Source organism: Sebastes umbrosus, chromosome 12 (assembly GCF_015220745.1).
Source record: "Sebastes umbrosus isolate fSebUmb1 chromosome 12, fSebUmb1.pri, whole genome shotgun sequence".
Taxonomy (NCBI): domain Eukaryota; kingdom Metazoa; phylum Chordata; class Actinopteri; order Perciformes; family Sebastidae; genus Sebastes; species Sebastes umbrosus.
This window is the reverse complement of record NC_051280.1, coordinates 33212835-33238300: the sequence shown is the minus strand read 5'-3', so window position 1 is coordinate 33238300 and position 25466 is coordinate 33212835. Positions and strand designations below refer to the sequence as shown.

The window sequence follows — 25466 nt, the reverse complement described above, 5'->3', positions numbered from 1 at the left end:
CAAACCAGAGAGAAGTTAACAAAAAAGAACTGAAGGAACTGAACAAATGTGTGTTTCTGTAGTTTCTGTACAGGTCCAAATATACTACAATATATACTATTATACAACTGGATTACAATTCATGTCAGTGTACAGCAGTCACAAAGAAAAACTTCAAGTCTGTTACAGCAGTGTCGTCTGAGCAAACTCTTCTTCCTTTTGATTCGTCCGACCGACCGACCGACCGACCGGTTTCCTCTCCGACTGATTACGACTCAGGTTCGGCTAATACGAGCATGCTACGCTAACATTCCCTCTTTTTCCTCAAGCAAAGAGCAGAGTCTCACGTTTGTTCACCTCCACGGCAAAATAAACCTCACAGAGCCGAAAACTACGGAAGCCCTGAAGGGCAAGCGAGAATTTTTTATTTTTCTGGTGATCCATTTTCAAAGTCTGAGGTAAATAATTTTCTCTCCTGTGATTATGACTTAAGAACAGGTGAAAAAAAAATGTTTTGCCGGGGTGATATTTCTACGTTACTGTTTTTCTTCTTCTGTGAAACACGTGGAAAATAAAAAAATCAGGCTGATTTTTCTGAGTTACTTTTTTTGCCAAAGTGTGAAAATAAATGGAAAAAAACGTAGGTTGACTTTTCTAAGTTGTTAATGTTTTCCTGTGTGGAAACAAGTGAAAAAAAATGTTTAGGCTGAAAAAAAAGTGAACAATAATACTAAAAATTTAGGCTGATTTTTTCTGTGTCACTTTTTTGCCACTGTGTGAAAACAAATGAAAAATAAATGTAAGGTGATTTTTTTAAGTTACTTTTTTTTGCCATTGTGTGAAAACAAGTGTAAAAAAAATTTTAGGCTGAAAAAAAGTGAACAATAATAATGAAAGTTTAGGCTGATTTTTTCTACGTTATTTTTTTGCCACTGAGTGAAAACAGGTGAAAACAATCTGGCCGATTTTTCTAAATTGTTTTTTATGTGTCTGTGAAAACAAGTGATTTGTTTTAGGCTGATTTTTCTAAGATACTTTTTTTTGCCATTGTGAGAAAACAAGTGGAACACATTTTTTAGGCTGAAAGAAAAGTGAAAAAAAGAAATAAGGCTGATTTTTCTGAATTATTTTTTTTCCTGTGTGAAAACAAGTGATTTATTTCTACTCATTACGACCACCAGAGGGCACCACAACCCCATAGTTCTAAATAGGACTGAGCATTCAGGTTTTCTTCCAGGTGAGTTTTAATGTCTCCATGAACTCTAAACACAACGTAGTATAGACCGTTTTCAACGGCATTGCGTTGCTAGGCAACAGCTAGGTTCTTTGTTTACTTCCTGCCAGTTTATGTCATTCACATACACTCTTACATTACTGCTAAGTCTTTCTTTTGGTTAGAAATGTATTTCAATCGGCCGTTAGCGTAAATTTTCTTCCACCTGTTTTCACTAAGAGGCAAAAAAAAAAAAAGATAATTAGAAAAATCAGCCTGATATTTTTTTTCCCATCTGTTTCACAGAAACTAAAAAAATATCATCCTGGGAAAACATGTTTTCATCTGTTCTTAAGTCTTAAACACAGGAGAGGAAATTATTTACATCAGACTTAGAAAATGGATCACCAGAAAAAGCCTTTCAGGGCTTCCGTACAAAAACAAAAGCACTGATTCACATTTTGAGAATTATTTTCGCCAGAAAACCAAAAAAAACATCAAACTAAGAGATTTTCTTTAAAGGTCAAACATGAGGATTTAAATTAAAGTAAAACATTTAAAAGTAAAACAAAAACAGAACCTCATTATAAAACTAATAGATTTAGTGTGAAGTGATCAGATCTTAAGGCCTGACGATCAGTTCCCCCAACAACGACACGGAGACGAGCAAAAACATTCTGATGGCAACAAAAGTGTAAAGTGACTTCCTGTCGTTTTAAAGGAACAGTTCAAGATTTAGAGAAAGAAAAACCTGCGTATTTGTCATGTGATGGTTTGTGATTGGTTAGCTTAGCTTAGCATACAGTCTTGTACAAATTAAACAAAGGAGATATAACGTGTTAATCATCGGTGAGCCTCAGACGGGCTGGACGGAGCCAGGCTAGCTGTTTCCACCTGCTTCCAGTCTTTGTGCTAAGCTAAGCTAATCTGAGAGCAGCGCCGATCTGAACCTCTAACTCCAAAAAGAAACAGAATAAGCGTATTTCACAAAAACTCTTTAAAAAAAGTACCAATATTTACCTCAAAATGTATCGAAAATTACATTAATATAAACATGACTTAATAATTATATGCTAAAATAGCATATGACAGTCATATGTGACTGATTGTCGACACAGATGTCCTGATTCAGGGACGTTTTTAAGACATTTCAAATAAGTTATTTGATAATTATTATATATTTATCAGCAAACATGGATATATCAATTAACTTTGTATTCTTTTCCTGGAACTGTATTAAATAAATTACCAGCTATTAGGAAATAGAGGACTATAATTATTAAATAACGTTTATATAAAGTAATGTTCGATACATGTTGAGGTAAATGTCGGAGTAATTCCAAAGAAATTTAAAATACTTATCACCTAATTACCGTGAAATATGCAGACCTGTAGAATGAAGCGTTACCGACAGACGCTGGCGGGCCAAATGTCTCGTTCCACACACGTTTTTAAACTGGTTTCTTTTTTAAATGGGAGCTCATGACGGTGCCGGTGCGGTCACATCAAACTCTCCTATTGACTCAGTTAAAAGCTTGCGTTTCCTGTTTCGGTGCGAACGACCGGATGAACGCAGCCGGCCGACAGAAACACCGCTGCACTGAGTGATTATTGTAGCAGCGTGTTTCACAGTGTGTGATCATCCAACAGTCTGACGGCAGTTTGTGAAATAGTCATCAGACTTAATGATTCTATATATCAACACCAACTTCCCTTTTTGTTTTTGTGACGCTCAGCACGACTTCCAGCGACGTATTTTGCTGAAGCAACGTTCATTTCTACTCCGGTCTTTTCAAAATAAAACTACTTAGTCAGGCTTAAAGGGACTGTATGAACGTGTTTTAATCCTTTTTAGTGCCAATATGTGAACAGGTTGTAACTTAACCTAAAAAGAAAAATGAGACCTTCTGCAACTGTCTGGGGTTTCCTCTCCTCTGTCAGCCTGCAGACGGCTTTTAATGGGAAGAACGGGGACATATTTCATTTGTTTTTCTCTGTAAAATCCAACGGATGTGACGCCATGCACGCTCGAGAGTGCCTTTCATTTTACAGTGTGCAACTATAGATAACGTTCGGTTAGAAAATAAACAACCAGCCTCCACAGGAAGTCAGACTCCGACACAAACTCCATGGATACACGTGTAAAAACGTATATACAGTCCCTTTAAGGAAACGTCAGCTTGGTTATGTTTAGGCAACAAAACTACTTCGTTAGGTTTAGGACAAGATGGTGGTTTGGGTTCAAATAACTAAAATCAACGTTGACTTCTGGTTTCACACGCGACACGAACGCCGGTCTACTTGGTGTTTTTAGACCCATCCATCCACCCCGACCTCCTCCCTACGCCACTCTCTATACCTCCTGGTTCACTATCACGGGGACTACATACGAACTGACTTCGTGCTGACCATCAGGAAAAACAACAACTTTGTGTCTGTGCGGACCAATCAGAGTCGAGTCCGTAAAACCCAGAAATGAGTAGGCGTGATGTCACTTCCTGTTCCGTCGTCTGGAAGTCAGCGGGTTGTTTAGTTAGAAATCTGAAATCAGGCCGTTTGGTCGGTTTGACATTTTGTTCTACGACGTAAAATACGTCAGTAAATATTCCCACTGGGACATTTTTAATCTGTCCGAAACCCAATGGAGAGATCCCATTGGCTGTTAGTGGAGGGAACCAGGGAGATGATCACTTCCTGTTCGGACTACAGAAATACGCTTCAGAGCAGAGCTGAAGCTTTAACAGAGAAACCACTTCCTCATTAATCTTCTATTACGTCCCACTGGCCAACGTTAACTCCTTAACGCCCTTTCAGCAACTTGCATTTCAAATAAAAGTAGAAAATATAAAAAATAAATGATTCTTTTTCGTGACTAAAGAAACTCGTAACATTTTGATATTTGGGCATTTAGAACGCCAAGAGTGCAAAGATGCATTAGGCTCGTGTTTTTTTTGGTTTTTAGATGTGAAGCGCCTCGTGGATCGGCTTCCACCTCACTCACTAGTTCACTTTTTAAGGTCCTGACACACGGAGCCAACGGGCGGCCGGCCGGCGGACAGTTTGGGTTTCGGTCTAGTTTTTGCGGTGTGTCCCTCCGCCACCGTCGGCTCTAGTCTGCCCCTTTTCGGAGGCCTTTTCTGATTGGCTGATATGTGCACGAGACGAGAAAACGTACGCGAGGAAAGCACAAGCCGACGAGTAAAATCGTCATTGTTCATCTTCGTCTCATCTGCTCGTTCCAGATGTTTTCACAGTGACGTGAACATCTGGAATGAAGCTAAGCGGTGAGTGAGAGCGGCGTGAAAACGTTTCACGTACGTCTCGTAGCGACGGCTCGTTTATCCGCCGTCCTCGCTCTTCCTGTTTCCCTTTTTCAGCGTACTTAGACAACCTCAAGGAAAAACTCAGAGAGTTTGTTTCCTGCATTCTGGAGACTTTTAAAGAGTGAAAATAAGTAAATAATAAGAACACTGCAGCATTTTATGTTAAACTTTTACTTTTAATTCTCAGGAAAGAAACCTGAATATCTGGCTCCTCTGGCGTAAACCTAATATTTATCAGTTTTTATTCTTTTTGTACCCGCTTGAGTATTTCTTTCTCTCCTTCTCTCACTCACTGAAGGTCCTTTCAGACACAACGCCACAACGCCACCACTGAACTCTGAACCACCTTATTTCTAACGGAACACGCCGCACCACGCCACAACGGCTTTTCACCGCGTCGAGCAAAGCCAGACTTTTCGCGCTGCGCGCTCAAACTGCACTGTGTCACGAGCAGAGACCGCTCTGGACATCAGGTGGAGCTCTGTTGTCGTCCGGGTGGAAACGGTAGAGATTACAGACGCTGTACATCGCCAGAAAACATGGGAAGTGTGAACATTTGTCATAAATCGGGAGAAATACGGGAGAAGTGTGACTCCGGGAGGAAACCGGGAGAGGGCGATGTCTCCCGGGAACACCTGGGAGGTTGGCAGGTATGATTATCAAATATTTTTCATGAGGAAATTTGGTCGTAAAGGAGTTTGTGCGTAAAAATAGGCTTCTCTCTTGCAGGAAAAATGATCTAAATGATGTATCTTTGACATTTGTTGTCACGCCCAAACTGATAAAGTGATATATATGTGTAAGGTTTCCTCTGTGTCGAGCCGTAAACAAACAGTTTAGAGGATTCAAATGTAAAGAACCGGAAACACTCTTTACCTGCAGGAGGCTCAGGTCGGTCTGAAGTTGGATTCAGGTGCTCTCGCTGCGTTTTGGGAAACAAGAACATTTAATGTCGACCTTTAAGCGGTGACCGTCGGGGAGGAGAGACAGGCAGTCAAGCAAACACAGATCCAGAGTTCTCCCCGCGGTCCTCAGACGGACAGACGGACGGACGGACGGACAGACGGTGGGAAAAGCAGATTTCGGCGATGAAGGCGTTGATGCGTACAGAGGCTGGTGCACGTCTCAGGAGCGTGCACTTTGACGGAAGCATGTTTTGCAGGACATTACGCTGCCGGCGACCAGCGGCTCGCCTCCTGGTGGCAGATTAAGACTCGGAGGATTCTTCTTATCTACAGGAATGCGTCTCGCACCTGAACCCCGAGCGGCCTCGGGACGTCGGCGCGTGTTTTGCGGCGAGAGGAGTCTGCAGGTTGGGAATCACGGCGCTAAAGAATCCCGTCACCACGCAGGCCGCTCCGCCACATATTGCGAGACGGTCGTTCACGATACATCATCGACTGAGAAGAACTTATCTTTAAAAGGCAAAATAATTCCTCTCAGAAGCAGCTCGTTATTCACGGCGCTGTGAGGCGTCAGCGGAGATGAGAGAGTGCATAGAGTTTCACAGCAACAGAAGTGTGGTATCGTCGTGAGAGTGTCGATGATGTGTCGCGGCGAGCGCGGCGCAATGTATCGCCGTACGGGTTATTGTCCCACCGCGATTCTGCAGAGAGGTGAGGACGGTCGGCTCGCTCTTTAGTCATGCAGTAAAGACAACGAAACACGATGAAGACCAAAGCTTTAGGATCCGACCTGAGGCGTTCTGACCCAAAGATGCCGGCGAGGCGGGGCGGGGGGGGGCGGGGCGGTGCTGGGGGGTCAGGAGTGATCAGGAGTGATCCATGGGTTCGATGGCGTTGCTCTGCCCGGCTTCCTGACTCTCCATCTCCTCCGGTTCCTCCGCCTTCCCGTCCGGTTTGCCGGCCGCCACGCCTGCTGCAGCTGGAGGTTCGTCGTCGACCGCGGACGTCGGTTGGCCGGCGCCCGCCTTAGTCCCGCCTGTCCGCTCCTGGCTGGCCCCGCCCCCTGGGGCGGCGGCGGCGGCGTTCTGCTGCTCTCTCAGGTGGCGTTCCATGGAGGCCTGGATGGAGGAGACCATCTCCTGCAGCTTCCTCCGCTGCTGCTCCATCAGGCCGGGGTCCAGACCGCGACCGTCCTTCATGGTGACGAAGCCCGGAGCCATGCGGACCAGCTCCCTGGTGGCGTCCTCGGGGATGTCCGACAGGTCCGGGGGTCCTCGGGACACGCTGGCGCTCAGGTCCACGCCGCTGCTGTGCTGGCGCGTGATAGGCCGGTGCTCCGGAGGGGAGGAGCCCCCGGCGCTGCCCAGAGAGTGGCCTTTACCCTGGAAGGCGGTGACGCTCTGCAGCTGCTCCTTCTTACGGACGACGCCGCCGCTGCCCAGCCGCAGCAAGCCATGGGACGGGCTCCCCTCTCTGCTGCCCCTGGTGGACGCCTCGGAGCGCAGCTGGAGCAGCGCCTCCTTCACCAGCTCCTCCACCTCGGGGCCGACGGGGAAGTGACCGGCGGCGTCCACGCAGAGCTCCAGACGCTCCTCTGCTGCGTTGTAAACGAAGGTCTTCCCCGTCAGGTGAGGCAGCGTGCAGTGCTTCCCGTCCATCAGGCCTGAAACACACGATGACCACAGACGTTTCACGATGTTAACACACAAAACCAAGAAGACTGTTTCTGCACTGTCTCAAAACAACGCTTTCTTTTCTACATCTTTTATCTCTTTCCACAAAACGTTTCACTTTACAAGCTGTAGCTGTTGGGAGACCTTAAAGGTCCGCCTGCTGTTTAAAGTGTAAATATAGTCAAGAGTACAACGTGTCTACGGGCTACCTGTTGGAACACATTACCTCCAAAACGTCAAAAGGTTTTGATCCCAAATCACAGCATGGCTTTCTCTGGTGTTCCTGAAGGTCTTGGTGTCTTAATGTGCTATTTTGGAGGGATTATTGATCATCTTTATCAATTCTCCAGTGCTAAAATAAATGGTTAAATTTAACACCAACTCTGTGGAACAAATGGAATCAACCCGAAAATTGCTGCATTAACTAATTCATGTTTATTTCTGATTTATGACTAGAACATCTTAACCCTCAGTGCTGAGCAGCATCTCAAATTAATCCTCAGGTTCCAGCTTTCTGATGATGTTCACCACTTCTATGTGACATCTACTGCCGACCTGCTATCTCCCCCTGAAGAAGTGGCTCTACTTTGGGTCTCAGAGGGTTAAAACAGAGAAAACAGATGTACCCATGTCCTTCTTGACGATGTTGTAGAAGACGCCGCCCTGCTGGAACAAGTGCGGCAGCTTCTTAGCGTACGACCAAACGTCCTCACCTGGAACAGACGGAGAGGAACAGCTGGTTTTAAAAGCACATTCAAATGAAAGTAAACATAAATGTCATTGTTCTACAGCCGAGGTCTTGTTTTAATATCTATAGGAAGTATTGTTTCTAGTGAGTGACGTGTCCTGATGAAGCTCCCGTCCGCTGAGCGGATGTTTTGTGTATTTGAACCAGTCGGGAGGATTATTATTGAACACGAGCTCCCGCTAACAGGAAGTGCAGCGTCAGGCCCGCGGAGCCGTTCAGAGTGCAGATGAAACCTTCCTGAATATCGACAGACGCCGACTGTTGGCCCGGCCCACTTGTTTATCTGGACGCGGACGCGACCTTTGACCCTGTTGGCAAGGTGAGACGCCCGAGTCAGCACATTGACACACACACACACCACTAACACACACACACACACACACACACACACACACACACTGACACACACACACACACACACACACTCACACACACACACGTTCTGGTAGTGTTCAGAGCAGCTGATCAGAAACAGACGCTGCTGTGTGACGGAGCGTCACCTGCACCCGGCTGATATACCTGCTGCTGCTGAGACCGACGAGCGGAGAGAAGCAGCAACAGTTTCCTCTCACACAGACAGAAAGAACCTCTCAGTCAGGCAGCAGCAACACTTCAACGGTTTCAACGTGCACAACAAACTGCTCTTATACCAACATGTATATGGATAGGGCTTCGGTTCACCTACAGTATGTATTGATATCTAAACAGATGCTTTAATGCCAGAATGGATCTATCTGCTTCATCTGAGTCTATGTGGAGGTAGAAGGAAGTTACCGCTTTTATTGTGGTAGTCTGAGTAACGTGACGTCATATCCGTTCCGTATCCGTTCCGTATCCGTCAACCAAAACAAACCTCAGAGTGTAAAACGTTGGAGGGTCGTCGTGGATACGACCTGCACCCTCCCATGTTAAATCCAGCGTGGTAAACACTACACATCCAGTAAAGGATGGAAACACTTTGGGTTTCACACATTGACAGGAAAAGCAGAGCTAGACAGAGCAGAGCTAAAGCTGCATGCTAACTCTGTCACGGACAGGAAACGTTATGGTATGGCGGTCAACGTGGCGGTGGAGCCGCCGGCTGTCACTCTCGTCTCCGTGGTCAAATGGGCCGACGCTACGACTGTAGAGCACCCAGATACTGACATTTATGTTAAATGGATAAATAACAGACCGTAGAACGCCGTGATTGACAAAGAATCAGAATCAGAATCAGAATCGAGTATTCAACAAAGACGTGTAATAAATAATTTTAATAATAAATATCAATTCAGTCAATTTATATCGATGTATTTAATTGTTACATTTTGTTTTAAAAAGTTAGTAAAACAATGTTTTAGTCGAGCCTGATCCCAGTCTCTTCCACAGTGAGGCATACAGCTGATTGATCAAACACTGGTATTGGATCGGTACTCGGTATCGGCCTTCAGACGGCCGTTACCAGACCCCTGTGAGGAGAACTAACCGTTACTCCAACTCTGTTATTCCTTCTATCAGGTTATTAAACTCAGACGGGAGTCATTTCATGTGAGACTTTTATTGACATGATAATCATGTAACAATGTCTATTTATTATCTATTTGTTTTCTCTTATCTATTTTATGGCTATTTATTATATGTTATTAACGTATCTGCTGTCCTTCTCCGACCTCTGTGTGTCACTTCCACTGGTCTGGGATTGACAGAACATTGTGGATGGTTGTCTGGACGTTGTCTGTGACTTTTTCAGTCCCAATACCGATAGTGATCGCTGGGCTTTGGTACCGATCCGATATCAGTGTTTGATCAATCAGCTGTCTGCCTCACTGTGTGGAAGTGACTGGGATCATTCTGTTATGTGTAAGACAACATCAGACTGGACTTTAACATTGCTTTACTAACTTTGTAAAACAAAATGTGACAAATAAATAAATACATACATATACATATATATATATATACATATATATATATATATACATTTAATGAATTATTTATTATTAAAATAATAATAATAATAATAATAATAATGCAGCTGTTTGAGTCAGTATCGGCCTGAGATCTGGTACCTTCTCCAAAATAAAATGACTCATCAAAACACCTTTTTTCTGTTTTGTGTTAAATGTCATCATCTTTACACCGATCACCATCACTTGTATATAATCTTGAGATTTTAACTTTAATTAAAATATATTTAACTGGTGTATATAATGATGTAGAATAGATATGATTTAAAGGAGACCGGTCTGTGATTCTTTAACTGGAGGTTTCACGCAGCAGTAAAATAACTTTAGTCTCAGTCGGAAGATATTCAAATCAAACTATCAAACTTTAACTTTAACTTTAACTTTAACGGATTCCTCGACGAGTCAAAGTGTGACTTTTAATGTGAATATGACACAATCAGTTAAAGATGATTTGATAAGCAGTGATTTATCAAGTAAAAATATGTATTTAAATTAAAGCTGCTGAGCTGCTGTGGGTCGGGGCCGGGCATATAGAGGAGGAAGATGAGGAGGAAGACAAATGTCAAGTACGGGACGGTCCTTCATCATTAATGCTTTAAGGCGTCAGCAGGTTCATTCTGCCTCAACCGGGTCTCAAACTCACAACCTCAGACACCAACAACATGTCACCGTGTTGGTGAGCTCACTGCCCGGAGGAAACTACCACTTCAGGAGACGTTGGTCCTTCATGTAGACAACACAGAGACGTCAGTTATCTATTAGAATAAAGATCCATCGCTCCATAAATTACAAACTCATGTTGATTTCCATCGACTGAAACGGTTCTCATGAGGAGAGAATTCAAAATAGAGTTTTTCAGATAAAACTGTGAACTCCCCCCCCAAACCATCATCTACCATGACCTCAACAGTTACTGTTATTGTCATCAACATTGGAGCTTTATTCAGCGGACTACAGTTACCGTTTACACTGAAACGTTGTGGTGCACGGTGGACTCAGTGTTTGATAAGTCAGAACTCTGTGTGGATGGTTTTGGTCTGAAGATGAAGAGTTTGGTGTCAACTGAGCAAAAAGAACTGTGTGAGGAGATGAGAGGTTTAATACGTTAGACAGTTTAGAGTGATGGACGTCAGAATTCCTGCCAGGTTGAAGCATCGGAACGTTTCGGTGGAAGTTGTTGCTCGTACGGCTGATTTGTTATTCATTTTCAAAGTCTTAAAGTTCAGGCGTTTGCTGCAGCGCCACCATCAGGACGATCAGCCCACAGAGCCAGGGGAGGAGGTTTAGCATCGGACTGGACGAGGGATGTGACGGTGAGGAAATCTCCCCACAACACCGGTGTTACCGATCACACCGGACATTTTACAAGAAAAGATGACGGTCAGTATGTGTGGCACGCCGACTGATCTTTAACGTCGGGTGGCGGCGTGTCTGGCCTCTCCGGCCGTGACCGCTCCGTCCTCCTCGCGGCGATCGCCTCATTAACGTTAAGGTTCTCTTATAGCGTTTGGGTTTAAATCTGAAATATTGCGCGTTTGCTTTTCGCTTCGACACCAAATCCTCCGCCATCTCTCGGTCTGACTCTCTCTCGTCCCGAGTGTGAAATCGGAGTCCTGCTGCTCTGAGCTGAGACTCCTTAAGATGCGTTCACTGTCAGACTGTAGCGTCCGTCGTCCGGCCATCTGTTGATAACACGCCGCTGATACGCCAGAATGAACTAAATGTGTTTTTTATTTCTGTAAAGAAATAAGCAAAACGATGGGGGGGCGTGATGTAATCGATGTGCGCCGGACCAACGTGTAACACCGACTACCACGACAAACCTCGACTGGACCTGTGCAGAGTTTGGTTTATTTTCCTGCTGATTTAACAGGAAGAATAATAATAATAATATAGATAAAAACAAAAAGGGACCGGCAGCAGAGATGCCACTAAATATGCATTTTAAATATTTAGTGTGAATCATCTGACTGAATCCTTTTCAGGGTTTACTCTAAAAGTTGACCTGATTAGTTTAAACATAATCAATAGAATAATCAATGATGGAACAGTGATTAGTAGCAGCCGTCGGTCAGCTGATACAGTGACACGTGTTTCCTGGATAAGGTGACGGCTTGAGACCGGGGGGGAGGAGCCTACATGATTCTTACCCATCAAGGTTGCTAGGAGACAGAGGGAGGACATCTCGAGGTCGATGCTGTCCTGCAGTTCGCGGCCGCTCGTCCTCCCCGACGTCACGGCGTCCTCGCTCTTCACCGAGTGCAGGGCGGAGTGCGAGCTGGAGGCTCGGGGTATGGAGGCCGCGGCGGGGCCCTTGTCCTCGGGGCCCCTCAGTATCTCCACCGTCACCTTGTCGCCGTGCTGCAGCGCCACCACCGGCTCGTTCTCCTCGCCGTCCTTCGGAGGGAGCAGCTCTTTGGGCGGGAAGCCGTAGCGGATGAACTGCTGCGCCGGCGGCACGCCGAACTGGTTGGCGATGCTCCTCTGCAGCTCCGGGAAGGTGGTGTGGGCCTGCAGGGTCAGCATGGCCTGCCTGCCGTCGCTGGTGGTCACGCGGATCTTCTTCTCCTTATTGGACGAGGAGGGGGAGGAGGAGGATTTGGTGGGCGTGGCCGGAGCCGAAGACCCGCCGGGAGAAGCCGTCCGGCCGTGGCCCTTCTGCTCCGGCTTCAGCTTGTCGGTCCGTCTCTTCTGCGTGACGAGCGCCTGCTCGCTGATGCTCTGCTGGATGCTGCGCTCCGCCCGGCTCATCGTCAGCTCCTCCTTGTGGAGCGTCTTCGCTTTCTGACCGGTCAGGATGATCTTAGTGGGCGGCTGGAGGTCCGGCGCCTGCGGGGTCTCCGCGGCGTCGGTGAGACGCTGGACGTGAGCCCCGTCGATGGACACCGGGTTGTATTCGTCCGGGTTCTTCTTGGCGGTGTGATGCAGGATGGTGTTGACTACTTTCTGCACCAGGATCTCGCTGCCGAACTCCCCCGGGAAGTGCTTGGTGACCAGCTTCATGGCCACGTCGTACACGTTGCTGTTCAGAGCCGGCTCGGTCTCGTACTGGAACCAGTACACCGTCTCTCTCACCACCCGACCCCCCCACTCCAGCGTGATGGGGAAGGCCTCGGGGAGGTTGTCGTACTCCTTCGCCTCCCAGAAATGCTTGAAGCCGCACCCGCACTTCCCTCCCTGGGAGCGGGTGTTGGTTCTGTCCCCGTCCAGGTAAACCACCGACCCGTTGCCGCGGATGTGGCGGACCGACGTGCCGTGACACCAGTTGCAGGTGTTGAGGGAGCTCAGTTTGTAATCGGGGACGAGGACGTCTCTCTGGGGGTCGTAGGAGCAGACCACGTTGTTGAGGGGGAAGCTGTAGTTCTTGTCCGGCCGCAGCTGGCCGTGAGTGGACTTGGCCAGGTTGTAAAGCTTCCCGCCGGGAACCAGCCACTCCGGCGGGACGTGGAGCTCGGACAGGGCGCCGCAGATCAGGCAGCGGTGCAGCCGGTTCTCCATCACCGACTTCTTGGCCGCCTCGGTCACCTCCTCGGGCTGGATGCCGATCACGCCGGTCCGCCTGTAGACGTACTGGTGCACGTCGGCCACCAGCGACGGGTGGATGCTGTGCTTCTCCATGAACACCTCCTCCATGGCGTTGACCAGCCGCATCAGGTATTTGTCCTGCAGGCTGCGGTCGCCGCCGATCACGCAGCTCCCGTCCGGTTCCAGCTTGATGTACTTCCTGATGAGCTCCTGAGGGACGCCCCAGGCCTTGGGCAGCAGGCGGGCCGGCAGCTTGGGCAGCACGGTGTTCTTGATTCCCACCAGAGGGATGTAGTGGTTCCTGCCGGAGCTGCTCCAGGCGATGCAGATGGGTTTGTTGAGCTTCCCGTCTTTCCCCCGGCACTGCTCCTCGGCCACCAGCCCCGGCAGGAAGGTGGCCGAGTAATCCCCGGAGCTCCTCATGCCGCTCAGGGAGTCCAGCAGGATGATGGGTCGGTGGAGGACGTTGGCTAAACCAAATATGTGGATGTTGCGCAGTCCGAGCGGAACGCCTTCAGGCGGGATGAACAGAGGGTCGCACTCGTTGATGATGTCCTCCCACTCCGCGGCGTCGATGAAGTCCTGAAAGAGGGCCTTGTAGCAGTCCAGGTTCTGCTTGAAGTTCTGTTTGAGGTTCTCCCTCAGGGCGTGCCAGAACAGTTCTCTGCCCACCAGCGCTCTGGACACGGCGTGGACCAGGCAGTGCCCGTCCCCGTCAACGTGGACCGGGATGAGACATTCCCCGTTGCCGTTGGCCTTCTTGACCTCCTCCAGGGTGTCGTGGAGGTAGATGAGGCTCCCGGACCGGTCCTTTCCGTAGCCCATGGTGGACACATGTTCCGGCTCGATGAGGAACGCCCTGTCTCCCAGCAGAGAGCAGTCGAACATCTCGCCCTGGTTCATGTCCCTCAGCAGCTTGGCCTTGCCGGTCTGCTTGTCCATGCCGTAGCGGGTGAGCACCGGAGACAGCAGCTTGCAGTGGTAGTTGGACAGCCCCATCACCTTCACCAGCTCGGAGCCTTTCTTCGGGGCCCCGGTGACGCCGAGCAGGGCGTTTCTGAGCAGGTTGTGGAGCACCACATCCGGATCGGTCACCTCCTCCACGTTCAGCAGGTTCTTGTGTTCGTGGCGTTGCCCGCACTCGGTGCACTCGATGCTGCCGGAGCCGTGAGCCGGGAAGAACAGCCGCGCCTGGCATTTGGGGTCCGGACAGCTGCCGGACAGAACCCGCTGCTTGTCTCTCCTCTTCGAGCTCTGCAGCAGCGACATCACGGACCGGAGACACAGAGCAGAGCAGACTGAGAGCTTCACTGGATCATCGTAGTCTGTCAGACGAGCTGCGGCTCCGATAACCCACACCGGATCCACCAGAACAACACCAGAACACCGGATCCACCAGAACAACACCAGAACAACACGGAAGCGGCGGCTTTCTTCTTCAGCGACTGACCGTTGGTCAACGTAACTACGTCATGACGTAAGATCGTGGGAGTTGTAGTTTTTTGCTTTTGTAATCACTTTTAAAATGTTCACACACGAGAATCAGAATGACCACATGTTCACATTTATTTGAGTTCCTATCATTTAAAAGAGACAGAAGATACTTTAACACGCATCTATTGGTGAATGATTGAAAATCACCAAACGTCAACGTTGGACGGACTACGTTTCCCAGAATGCAACACGCCGCGGTGACGTGTTGTTGTGTAGGGAAGTCAACAGGGCAGAATGTGAATGGATGGATTGTTTCCTGAAACATCTCAAACATTCAGCTGAAATAAATATATTTAATTAAACTGGGTCTGTCAATCGATCCAAATAGGTATTCACAATAATCGAAAATTAATTTTTATTTTGCATATTGTTTTTATGCTAAATGCAGTACCTGTGAGGGTTTCTGAACAATATCTGTCATTGTTTTGTGTTGTTTATTGATCTCTATTTTTTATATTTATTTATTATCTATCTATTTATTTATTTTTTATATATTCTATTTTTTTATTTATCTTTTTTTTATTTTTCCTTTCTTATTTTTTATGTTTATTTTTTATTTTCCATTTTTTATATTTATTTATTAATTCATTATTCCTTTCAATTTTATTTTTTTTATAGTTATTTATTTATCTGTTTATTTATTTTTTATAGTTATTTATTTATGTATTTCTATATATTTTATTATACATAAGTAAGTACATATACTACATAAATATATACATTATACATTATTACCTGTGAGGGTTTGTGAACAATATTTGTCATTATTTTGTGTTGTTAATTGATCTCCATTTTTTGTATTTATTTATTTTTTGTATATTCCATTTTTCCTTTTCCATTTTCATTTTTTACATTCATTTATCTATATTTTTTATTTTTCCTTTCTTATGTTTTATATTTATTTTTTATTTTCCATTTTTTATATTTATTTATTAATTCATTATTCCTTTCAATTTTAATTTTTTATGGTTATTTATTTATTTATTTGTTATAGTTATTTATTTATGTATTTCTAAATATTTTATTATACATAAGTAAGTACATATACTACATAAACATATACATTATACATAAGTACCTGTGAGGGTTTCTGAACAATATTTGTCATTGTTTTGTGTTGTTAATTGATCTCCTTTTTTATTTATTTATTTATCTATTTATTTTTATTTTTTTTATATATTCCATTTTTTCTTTTCCATTTTCATTTTTTTTTACATTTATTTATCTATGTTTTATTTTTCCTTTCTTATTTTGATTTTCCATTTTTTATATTTATTTATTAATTCATTATTCCTTTCAATTTTAATTTTGTATAGTTATTTATTTATCTGTTTATTTGTTATAGTTATTTATTTATGTATTTCTATATATTTTATTATACATAAGTAAGTACATATACTACATAAACATATACATTATATATAAGAACCTGTGAGGGTTTGTGAACAATATTTGTCATTATTTTGTGTTGTTAATTGATCTCCATTTTTTATATTTATTTATTTATCTATCTATTTATTTAGGGACTACGTTTCCCAGAATGCAACACGCCGCGGTGACGTGTTGTTGTGTAGGGAAGTCAACAGGGCAGAATGTGAATGGATGGATTGTTTTCCTGAAACATCTCAAACATTTGGTCCCTAAAATGCATTAAAAGTTTATTTTTTTTGCCTGTAGGTGATTGTAGAGTTTTGTGGTGCGGTGTGGTTTGTATGATTCTGGGTATTAAACTGTGATAATGTTCCTGTCTGGACCTGGAACTTGGAGAAAAAGATGCTGTCGCCGAACTCCATTCAGAAATATGACAATTTAAAGGTCCCATATCAGCTCATTTTCAGGATCATACTTGTATTTTGTGTTTTTACTAGAACATGTTTACATACTTTAATGTTAAAAAAAAACTTTATTTTCCTTATACTGTCTGCCTGAATATACCTGTATTTACCCCTCTGTCTGAAATGCTCCGTTTTATCGCATTTCAACGGAATTGCAACAGAATTGCGTTGCCTGGCAACAGTTTGGGTCCATGTTTACTTCCTGTCAGCTGATGACATTCACATTACACTGCAACCAGTAATAAACTGGGACACATTTGTTTCAAACGCACAGTTTCTGAATACGGGCTGTGTATATTTCTCTGTATATTTGAACGCTTCGATATTTTCACAGTATTTATAAAACACTTAAACCTACTCTATAACATAGATGAAAATCTTACTTTTTACAATACGGGACCTTTAAGGTTCCTCTGTTAACAGGGACAAAACAGACAACTCACAGCTCTGACTGGACAGTGGTGGGATGTAACTAAGTACATTCACTTAAGTACACATTTGAGGTACTTGTACTTTACTCGAGTATTTTATCCTCATGTAACTTAACACTTCTAACTTTACTCCATTACATCTCAGAGGGAAATATACTACTTCTTACTTATTTATTTGACAGCTTTAGTTACTTTACAGATAAATTATTTTTTTAAAAACCAAACATATGAAAAGATTCCAGATAAAGTTTGGAAAGAAAGGTTCCAGATTTAATAATATTAATGTATTAATAATAATAATGTTAATGTTTTAGTAATAATGTTAATTATTACTGCATTTCCTACACTTTTACTTGTTACAGAGTATTTTTTACAGTGTGGTATTACTACTAGTTACTGCAGTAAATGGATCTGAATACTTCCTCCACCACTGCTAAATGCATTAAATAAACGTTGAGTGACTTTTGATCAATACGTCATATTTGATCCACCAATGTAACATGTTTATTTTTTTTATGTTTTTTATCACTAAATGTATTGCAACATTACAATAATGTTCATTTTATACTTTCTGCTTTTTTAAATTTCTATAATATTTTTAAGACATTTAAATTCATTTCATCAAGCTCTGTGCATCATTGTTAATATATATATATATTTAAAAAAAGGGATTTCATGATTTTCTCTACACTCTGAAAAATGTAGACATAGATGTCAGTCTTCATACAAAAAAAATATAAAATATGTTGTTTTTTATATTGTAATTTTAATGTTTAATGTCTTTAAGGACGAGTTGTGGAAATGACATGTTTGCTAATATGTCAGATAAATGTCGAGGTGTGCTACGTACGTTAGCTTTGACTCTCAGCATCTAATATACACATTTACAGTGAGACCCAATTAATGTAATTCAACACTGTGTAGGGACCCCAGCATGCAGAAATATTCAAACACACCATTTTAGAATAGAATAAACTATCATTTATACTGCATGTGATTATCATAAAGTGGGCATGTCTGTAAAGGGGAGACTCGTGGGTACCCATAGAACCCATTTACATTCACACATCTGGAGGTCAGAGGTCAAGGGACCCCTTTGAAAATGGCCATGACAGTTTTTCCTCGCCAAGATTTAGTGTAGGTTTGGAGCGTTATTTAACCTCCTTCTCGACATGTTAGCATGAAAATGTACAAAAGGAGAAAATGAAATGCATGAATCTGAACACAAATGAGATCACTGAACAGAAGGAGATAAAAAAAAGAAACTTGTGTCACAAGATAAAAGTTCTTTGAGGAACAGACAAAAGGTTTTAGGCTGCTGTGTGTGTTTTTATCCACCAGATGTCACTGTGGTTCTCATGGCGACCATCATCAGCATCATCAGCATCATGTGGATGATGTCACACATGTTAGTCTGCTGATGAAGCTGCAAGATGTTGTCTGTCTTCAAACTGTTCAGAGTTATAGAACAAAAATTAAAAATAACTCAGAAAACATTAAATAAGCAAAAATAATTATTTTGAATGAAGAAAACTATACTTTATATACTACTACTGATAATAATAATAATAATAATAATAATAATAATAATAATAATAATAATAATGATAATTGGGGAGATGGTAGATTGTATTCATTTCACAAAATAGCTTCAGTTAATAAATTTAGATTATACCAAAACTAAATTATTCAGATTGTCCAAATATATTTAATTAAACTAGGGCAATCGATCAAAATACTTATTCACAAATAATCGAAAATTATTTTTTATTTTGCATATTGTTTTATGCTAAATGCAGTACCTGTGAGGGTTTCTGGACAATGTTTGTCATTGTTTTTTGTTGTTAATTGATCTCCATTTTTCAAATTTATTTATTTATCTATCTATTTATTTATTTTTTATCTATTCCATTTTCATTTTTTCCATTTATTTATCTATTTTGTATTTTCCATTCTTATTTTTATATTTATTTTTGATTTTTTCCATTTTTTTATGTTTATTTATTTATTCATTTTTCCTTTCAATTGTTATTTTTTATAGTTAATTATCTATCTGTTTATTTATTTTTATATTTATTTATTTATGTATTTCTATATATTTTATTATACATAAGTAAGTACATATACATATACATACACATTACACAAAAATACATGTGAGGGTTTATGGACAATATCTGTCATTGTTTTGTGATGTTAATCGATTTCCATTTATTTATTTATTTGTTTATTTATTTTTTCCTTTCAATTTTTATTTTTTATATATTTATTTTGTATCCGTTTATTTATTTTTTTATATTTATGTATGCATTTATATATTGTATTATACATAGGTAAGTACATATACTACATATACATTACACATAAGCACCAGTGAGAGTTTCTGGACAATATCTGTCATTGTTTTGTTAATTGATTTCCAATAATAAATATATTAATTTATTTACATAAAGCAGCATATTTGTCCACTCCCATATTGATAAGAGTATTAAATACTTGACTAATCTCCCTTTAAGGTTCATTTAGAACAGATAAAAAATGCATGATTAATTTGCGATTAATTTGCGATTAAATATTTTAATTGATTGACAGCCCTAATAAAAAATAAAACAATGATTCAGTACTTTAGAATACAGACAAACCAAAGCAGGTTTATAGGCGAGTGACTTTAGCTTATTACTCTTAAACACTGAAAATGAAAGAAAGAAACAAAATGAAATATGTTTCCTTTCTAAACTATTCCACAATAAACTCCTGTAACTGTTCTAATCTTTATTTTTAGTACGTTAGTAGTAACTTTGCTTTTCCTTCTAGGACGAGTCAACATGTCTGCAGTTGTCAGACAGCAGCGTTATCTGTCCACCGCAGGGGCTGATGGGAGGTGTGAGGAGCCTTCAGGAACCACGTGGCCCTCGTCTGATCTCACAGCTCGTCCTTGTTTGGCCTCAGCTGCATCAGAGCGCCACTTCTCCCCAGGTTCACCAGAGGAAACACCACTGCACACAATGCTTTTCCTCCCAGCTGCTGCTCTGTGCTGTCTGTGTTCAGGTGAGTGTTTCCAGCCAATCAGGAGCCAACAAAGTCCACCTGTAACAAACACTGTCACACTCACCTTCATCTACCTGTCTGTCTCTCTACAGCGCTGGTTGCCATGGCAGCAGAGCTGATTCAGGAGGATTTAACATTGACCAGGAGAGTTGGTGGGAAAGTTTCCTTCAGATGTCAAGGAACTAACCAGTGTGGTGATAATTTTGTATTCTGGTACCAGAAGAGAGACACAGAAACATTCACATTGATTCTGGTTATTGATAAGACAAATGGTGAAATAGCTTCAGGTTACAATCATCCTCAGAAAGATGATTTCTCAGCTGTGAATAAACAGAACGGCTGGGAGTTGGAGATCCAGAAGGTTAAACTCAATCATTCAGCCTCCTACTACTGCGCCTGTTGGATAGCTCTCCACAGTGATAAATGATGCCTGCAGCCTGTACAAAAACCATCAGAGGAACAGATGTCAAACAGTGGTTGTGACAGGAAGAGAGCAGTAAACCACAGCCCAGGTTCACATATTTCACCTCCATCTCAGCCACAGTCACACACACACTGAACTGAGGGATTCATTAGATTTGATATTCATTCATATTTCTATCAGATATTGCAGCAGGTTTATTGTTGTTCCACACAGTGAGGACAAACTAGTGGCACAGAGGCACAAGGATGAAATCATTTAAAGACATCAGACTAATAAATGGGATCAGTCCTCACTTATGTTGCTTAATGAAAATGAGAGACAAGATCCTGACCGACATATATCTATTTTGAAGTTTTCAACCAGTCTTACTTATTTGGGCATCAAAATAGTACCTCAAGAAAATATAGCCTTAATAAATTATGACCTTATAATGGATTCAACATTCAAATGTATAGAAAGATGGAAGCCTCTGCCTATTTCTCTGACAGGGAGAATAAACATATTAAAGATGAGCATATTACCTAAATTCACAAATGGATTTCAACATATCCCTTTGGCACCACCGGAAGGAATGTTTGTGAGAATTACGTCTCTCATTACAAAATGTATTTGCAATAAGAAGTGTCCTAGAGTTCGCTTGTCTCTGTTGTATCTTCCATTTGACACAGGGGGGTTGAAGTGCCCCATCTTTATTGGTATTATCTGGCTGCACAGCTGAGAACTATAATGTTCTATTTCTCTATTGCAGAGACTCCATCATGGGTGGATATAGAGGTGTGTGCCGTTCAGATACCATTAAATCTGTATCTGTACTCAGCCACTCCAAAACATCTAAGAGCTCAAACTACCCGCCCCATAGTGCTTAATATGATTAATGTCTGGTACGAGGTAAAGACATATATGAATACAGCTAACTCCTTGTCACAATATAGTCCCATTTGGGGAATGTTTCCTTCAAACCAGGCAAGCTGGATGCTGGATTCCAGTTATGGGCAAAGAAAGGGCTAAGTAAAATACCTGACCTTTATAAAGAAGAGGTTCTAATGACCTTTGAGGAACTCTCTCTAGTACATAACATCCCAAAGAAGCATTTCTTTAAATATGTGCAATGGAGAAGTTGTATCTCCTCTATGCAGAACCAGTCATTAGTAATTCCTGCACTTTCATCCTTAGAAGAAATTATTACCAAAAACTGCAATAGTAATGTTTTAAGTTCATTAATATACATCTGGCTTGCATCTGGCTCCAAGGAGACCTCAATATCCAAACTTGACGCATGGAGGTGGATTTAAAGGAGGACGTCTCAGATAATAATTGGAACATAGTCTTCAAGGAGGCTCAGACACAAACAGCCAACACTAATTTGAAGCTACTTCAATACAACTGGTTGATGCAGACTTATATAACCCCTGTCAAACTGAATAGATAGAACAGTAATATACCTGACTCTTGCTTTAAATGTAATGAGGCTCAAGGAACACTTATACATTGCATTTGGGAGTGTGACAAAATGAAGAAATTCTGGAGGGAGGTGATCAATAAAATCAGGATCATTGTGTCTGTAAACATTCCACTAGACCTCCAAATGATATTGCTACATCTGTACCCATCAGATCTCAATCTGAGAACCAGAGAATGTAAATGTATTGATTTAGCTATATTGCAGGCAAAACGAATGATTGCTTTTAACTGGAAGAAATCCGACGCACCTACATTGGACGCTTGGATTAAAAATATACACACTGTATGTCAATGGAGAGGATAACATATACCTTGAAAAACAAACTGTGTGTTTACGAGGAAATATGGAAATCATTTACTGATTTCATAAAAGTAGTGATATTGGAGAGCTTCTACAGGAGGAATAATTAAGATAGGATACGTACAAATTCACAATAGTGGTCGACCCTCAGAAGGGAATGAACTCTTGTTTTTGAAAATCTTTTTATTTTATTTATTATTTATTTTCTACATATTTACTTTCTGTTTATGTGTATCTTCATTTTGTTAAAGGTGCCATTTAACTGTTTAACTGTATGATTGATACTGTGAAGCTGTGTATTGATTTTGGCCCTGTGAGAAAGAGAACAGTAAAGAGAGAACGGGTGGGTGGGTGTGTGGGGGATGTTATGTTTGTTAAAGTAAATCCTGTAGTGAATATATTGCATAACAAAAAAAACAATAAAGACATTGTTAAAAAAAGAAAATGGGATCAAAACATCAACAAGTCCTTTTTGAAAAGCAGCGTCTGATTAAAAACATACATTAAAACAAAATGATCAAAATGATGAAGACAACAACAAGCTTCATCATTATGATGAAGATTCAAATCCTCTGCTTTGACCTGCTGCAGGAATAAAGTCCATTCCTCCTCACAATGCTGATCTGCTCTTAATGCAAACACTTCCTGTGTCTCCTTCACAATAAAAGCCTTCCAGACCAACTCTTTGTGCTCCAAATGAAAACAAGACTACAGTTCAACACACACTGGCTGTGTCACCAAGCGTCCTGTCATTTGATGCACAGACGTCATAAATCAAAGTAATGGACAATTTCAAATGTGACCTGATGATGGTGCTGGATAAAACCTGACCAAAGTCAGTAGGATTCATCCTCTGAGGAACATGAACGTGTGAACCAACGATCCACGGAGACACTCTGCTAGTGTGTCTAAAAAGACAATAAAAGAAGAGACAGTCATGTTAATATGAACATTAGAGGAACACATCATGGAGCTGAAATATCATTCTGCTTCATCATTTGGACTCGTTCACCTCAGCTGACACGCTCAACAGCAGACAGGTTTTTGTATTACTCTGTTTCACTGTGGGAGGATACGACATCTTTGGCTCTGGAACTCAACTTTATGTAACAGGTAAGAACAAACATTCATCTTCCTTCAGTTGTTTTATTGAACAAGTTGAAAATGTGTTTTAATGAGTTAGTTTTTTCATCATTAGTAGAGAGTTCTTGCAGCCATGCAGCTGTTGTTACATTAAAAAGGTTCATAATTGCTGAAACGATGTTTAAATCTCACTGAACAACTCAAGTTATTCTTTATTTCTGCAGATTAAACTGATTTATAGAGAAAAAGGTTGAAATATAAAAAGCGAATAACTTTAAATATGTTGTATTGAAAATTGATAAATCATCTTTAAATAATAAAATATACCTCATGTAGTACAAAATAAATGGTGGTAAATACTATGTATAATATTATATTATATTATATTATATTATATTATATTATATTATATTATATTATATCTTATTATTGTTTTACATTTGATCTAACATATCACTGTAGTTACATATAAAAGTTAAAATTGTTATGAAAAATGTTAAAAACTATTGATGTAATTATGTTTCTTTAGCAATTAGAGTAAAGTATATTAAATTGAAAATTGTGTTTTATGTGAAGATAAATGTTTAATTTATTATAATATGTGTATTAAGTTAATGAGAAATGAAAGGAAAATTGTTTTCATAATTCTTTCTTTTAATATCATCAAATCCTGTTATATTATATTATATTATATTATATGTCAATTTCATAATATATATATACTATGAAAATTATACAATATTTTTTTTTACTATTTATACTATTTTATACTAATTTATACTAAAATTATACGTATTATAATCTTAAAAATTACAACTCTATTTCACTTGAAAGTGAATCTATAATTTATTTTAAAAGTTCAGTTAAACTTGTTATGAAAAAAGTAATTAAATTATTGATGTGCTGATTTATTTCTTAAACCATTACAGTGATGTATATGGTGGTAGTAATAAGTATAGAGTATATAGTATATAGTATATAGTATAGAGTATGGTCTAAGACCTGCTCTATATATAAAGCATCTCGAGATAACTTCTGTTATGATTTGACGCTATATAAAAATAAATTGAAATTAAATTGAATTGAAGTAATTTATTATAATATGTGTATTAAGTTAACGTGAAAGGAAAAAAAAAATGTTCCTTTCTATTAAAATTAATACACTCATCTCCTGTTATATTATATTATATTATATTATATTATAATAAATTATATTATATTATATTATATTATATTATATTATTTACTAAAATATCATTGTAGTTTTGTATAAAAATTAAAATTGTCATGAAAAATGTTAAAATCTATTAACGTATTTTGTGTCTTTAGAAATTAGAATAAAGAATATGATGGTAAATATGTTAAATGGTCTATATTATAATACTTAAATTTATAATTGTGTTTTATGTGAAGATAAATGTTTAATTTATTATAATATGTGAATTAAATTAATGAGAAATGAAAGAAAAATTGTTTTCATAATTCTTTCTTTTAATATCATCAAATCCTGTTATATTATATTATATTATATTATTATATGTCAATTTCATAATATATATATACTATGAAACTTATACTACATTTATTTACTATTTATACTATTTTATACTAATTTATACTAAAATTATACGTATTATAATCTTCAAAATTACAACTCCATTTCACTTGAAAGTGAATCTATAATTTATTTTAAAAGTTCAGTTAAGGGCGGCTGGTTAGCTCAGTCGGTAGAGCGAGCGCCCATGTATCGCCAAGGCTCTGTCCCTTGCAGCGGTGGACCCGGGTTCGAATCCGGCCTGTGGTCCTTTCCGCATGTCAATTCTCTCTCTCCCCCTTTCAACACTGTCCTATCAATAAAATGCTTAAAAAATGCCCCCAAAAAAATAACATTTAAAAAAAAAAAGGTTCAGTTAAATTTGTTATGAAGAAAGTAATTAAATTATTGATGTACTGATTTATTTCTTAAACCATTACAGTGATGTATATGGTGGTAGTAATAAGTAATTTATTATAATATGTGTATTATGTTATTATATTATATTTAAATTTCCCCAGGGGGATCAATAAGGTTTTATCT

The 25466-nt window shown here is 40.6% G+C and overlaps 2 protein-coding genes across 2 annotated transcripts in view; one reads left to right on the top strand and one right to left on the bottom strand.

Annotated features, from left to right (window-relative positions):
• The window catches only part of LOC119499314, an 843332-nt gene that overhangs the window by 816135 nt on the left and 1731 nt on the right, over positions 1-25466 (top strand). The window contains exons 2-4 of the mRNA XM_037788587.1: positions 19887-20120; positions 20213-20536; positions 23285-23419. Coding sequence (XP_037644515.1) covers positions 19898-20120; positions 20213-20536; positions 23285-23419 — 682 coding nt within the window. The 5' untranslated portion in view covers positions 19887-19897. The remainder of the gene's footprint in view (positions 1-19886; positions 20121-20212; positions 20537-23284; positions 23420-25466) is intronic.
• Positions 912-15230, bottom strand: vcpip1 (valosin containing protein (p97)/p47 complex interacting protein 1). Its single transcript, XM_037787362.1, has 3 exons — positions 11938-15230; positions 7720-7806; positions 912-7083 (listed from the first exon to the last, which is right to left on the bottom strand). The coding sequence occupies exons 1-3, from the start codon at positions 14579-14581 to the stop codon at positions 6287-6289; spliced, it is 3528 nt and encodes a 1175-aa protein (XP_037643290.1). The 5' UTR covers positions 14582-15230; the 3' UTR covers positions 912-6286.

What these genes read in the sequence shown, in the direction of transcription:
- vcpip1 (XM_037787362.1), bottom strand. Translation starts at nt 14,581, where the DNA reads ATGTCGCTGCTGCAGAGCTCGAAGAGGAGAGACAAGCAGCGGGTTCTG. An exon ending in TCTCCTAGCAACCTTGATGG is followed by an intron (nt 7,807 to 11,937) that starts GTAAGAATCATG and finishes CGTCTGTTCCAG; the next exon opens with GTGAGGACGTTTGGTCGTAC. An exon ending in CATCGTCAAGAAGGACATGG is followed by an intron (nt 7,084 to 7,719) that starts GTACATCTGTTT and finishes CGTGTGTTTCAG; the next exon opens with GCCTGATGGACGGGAAGCAC.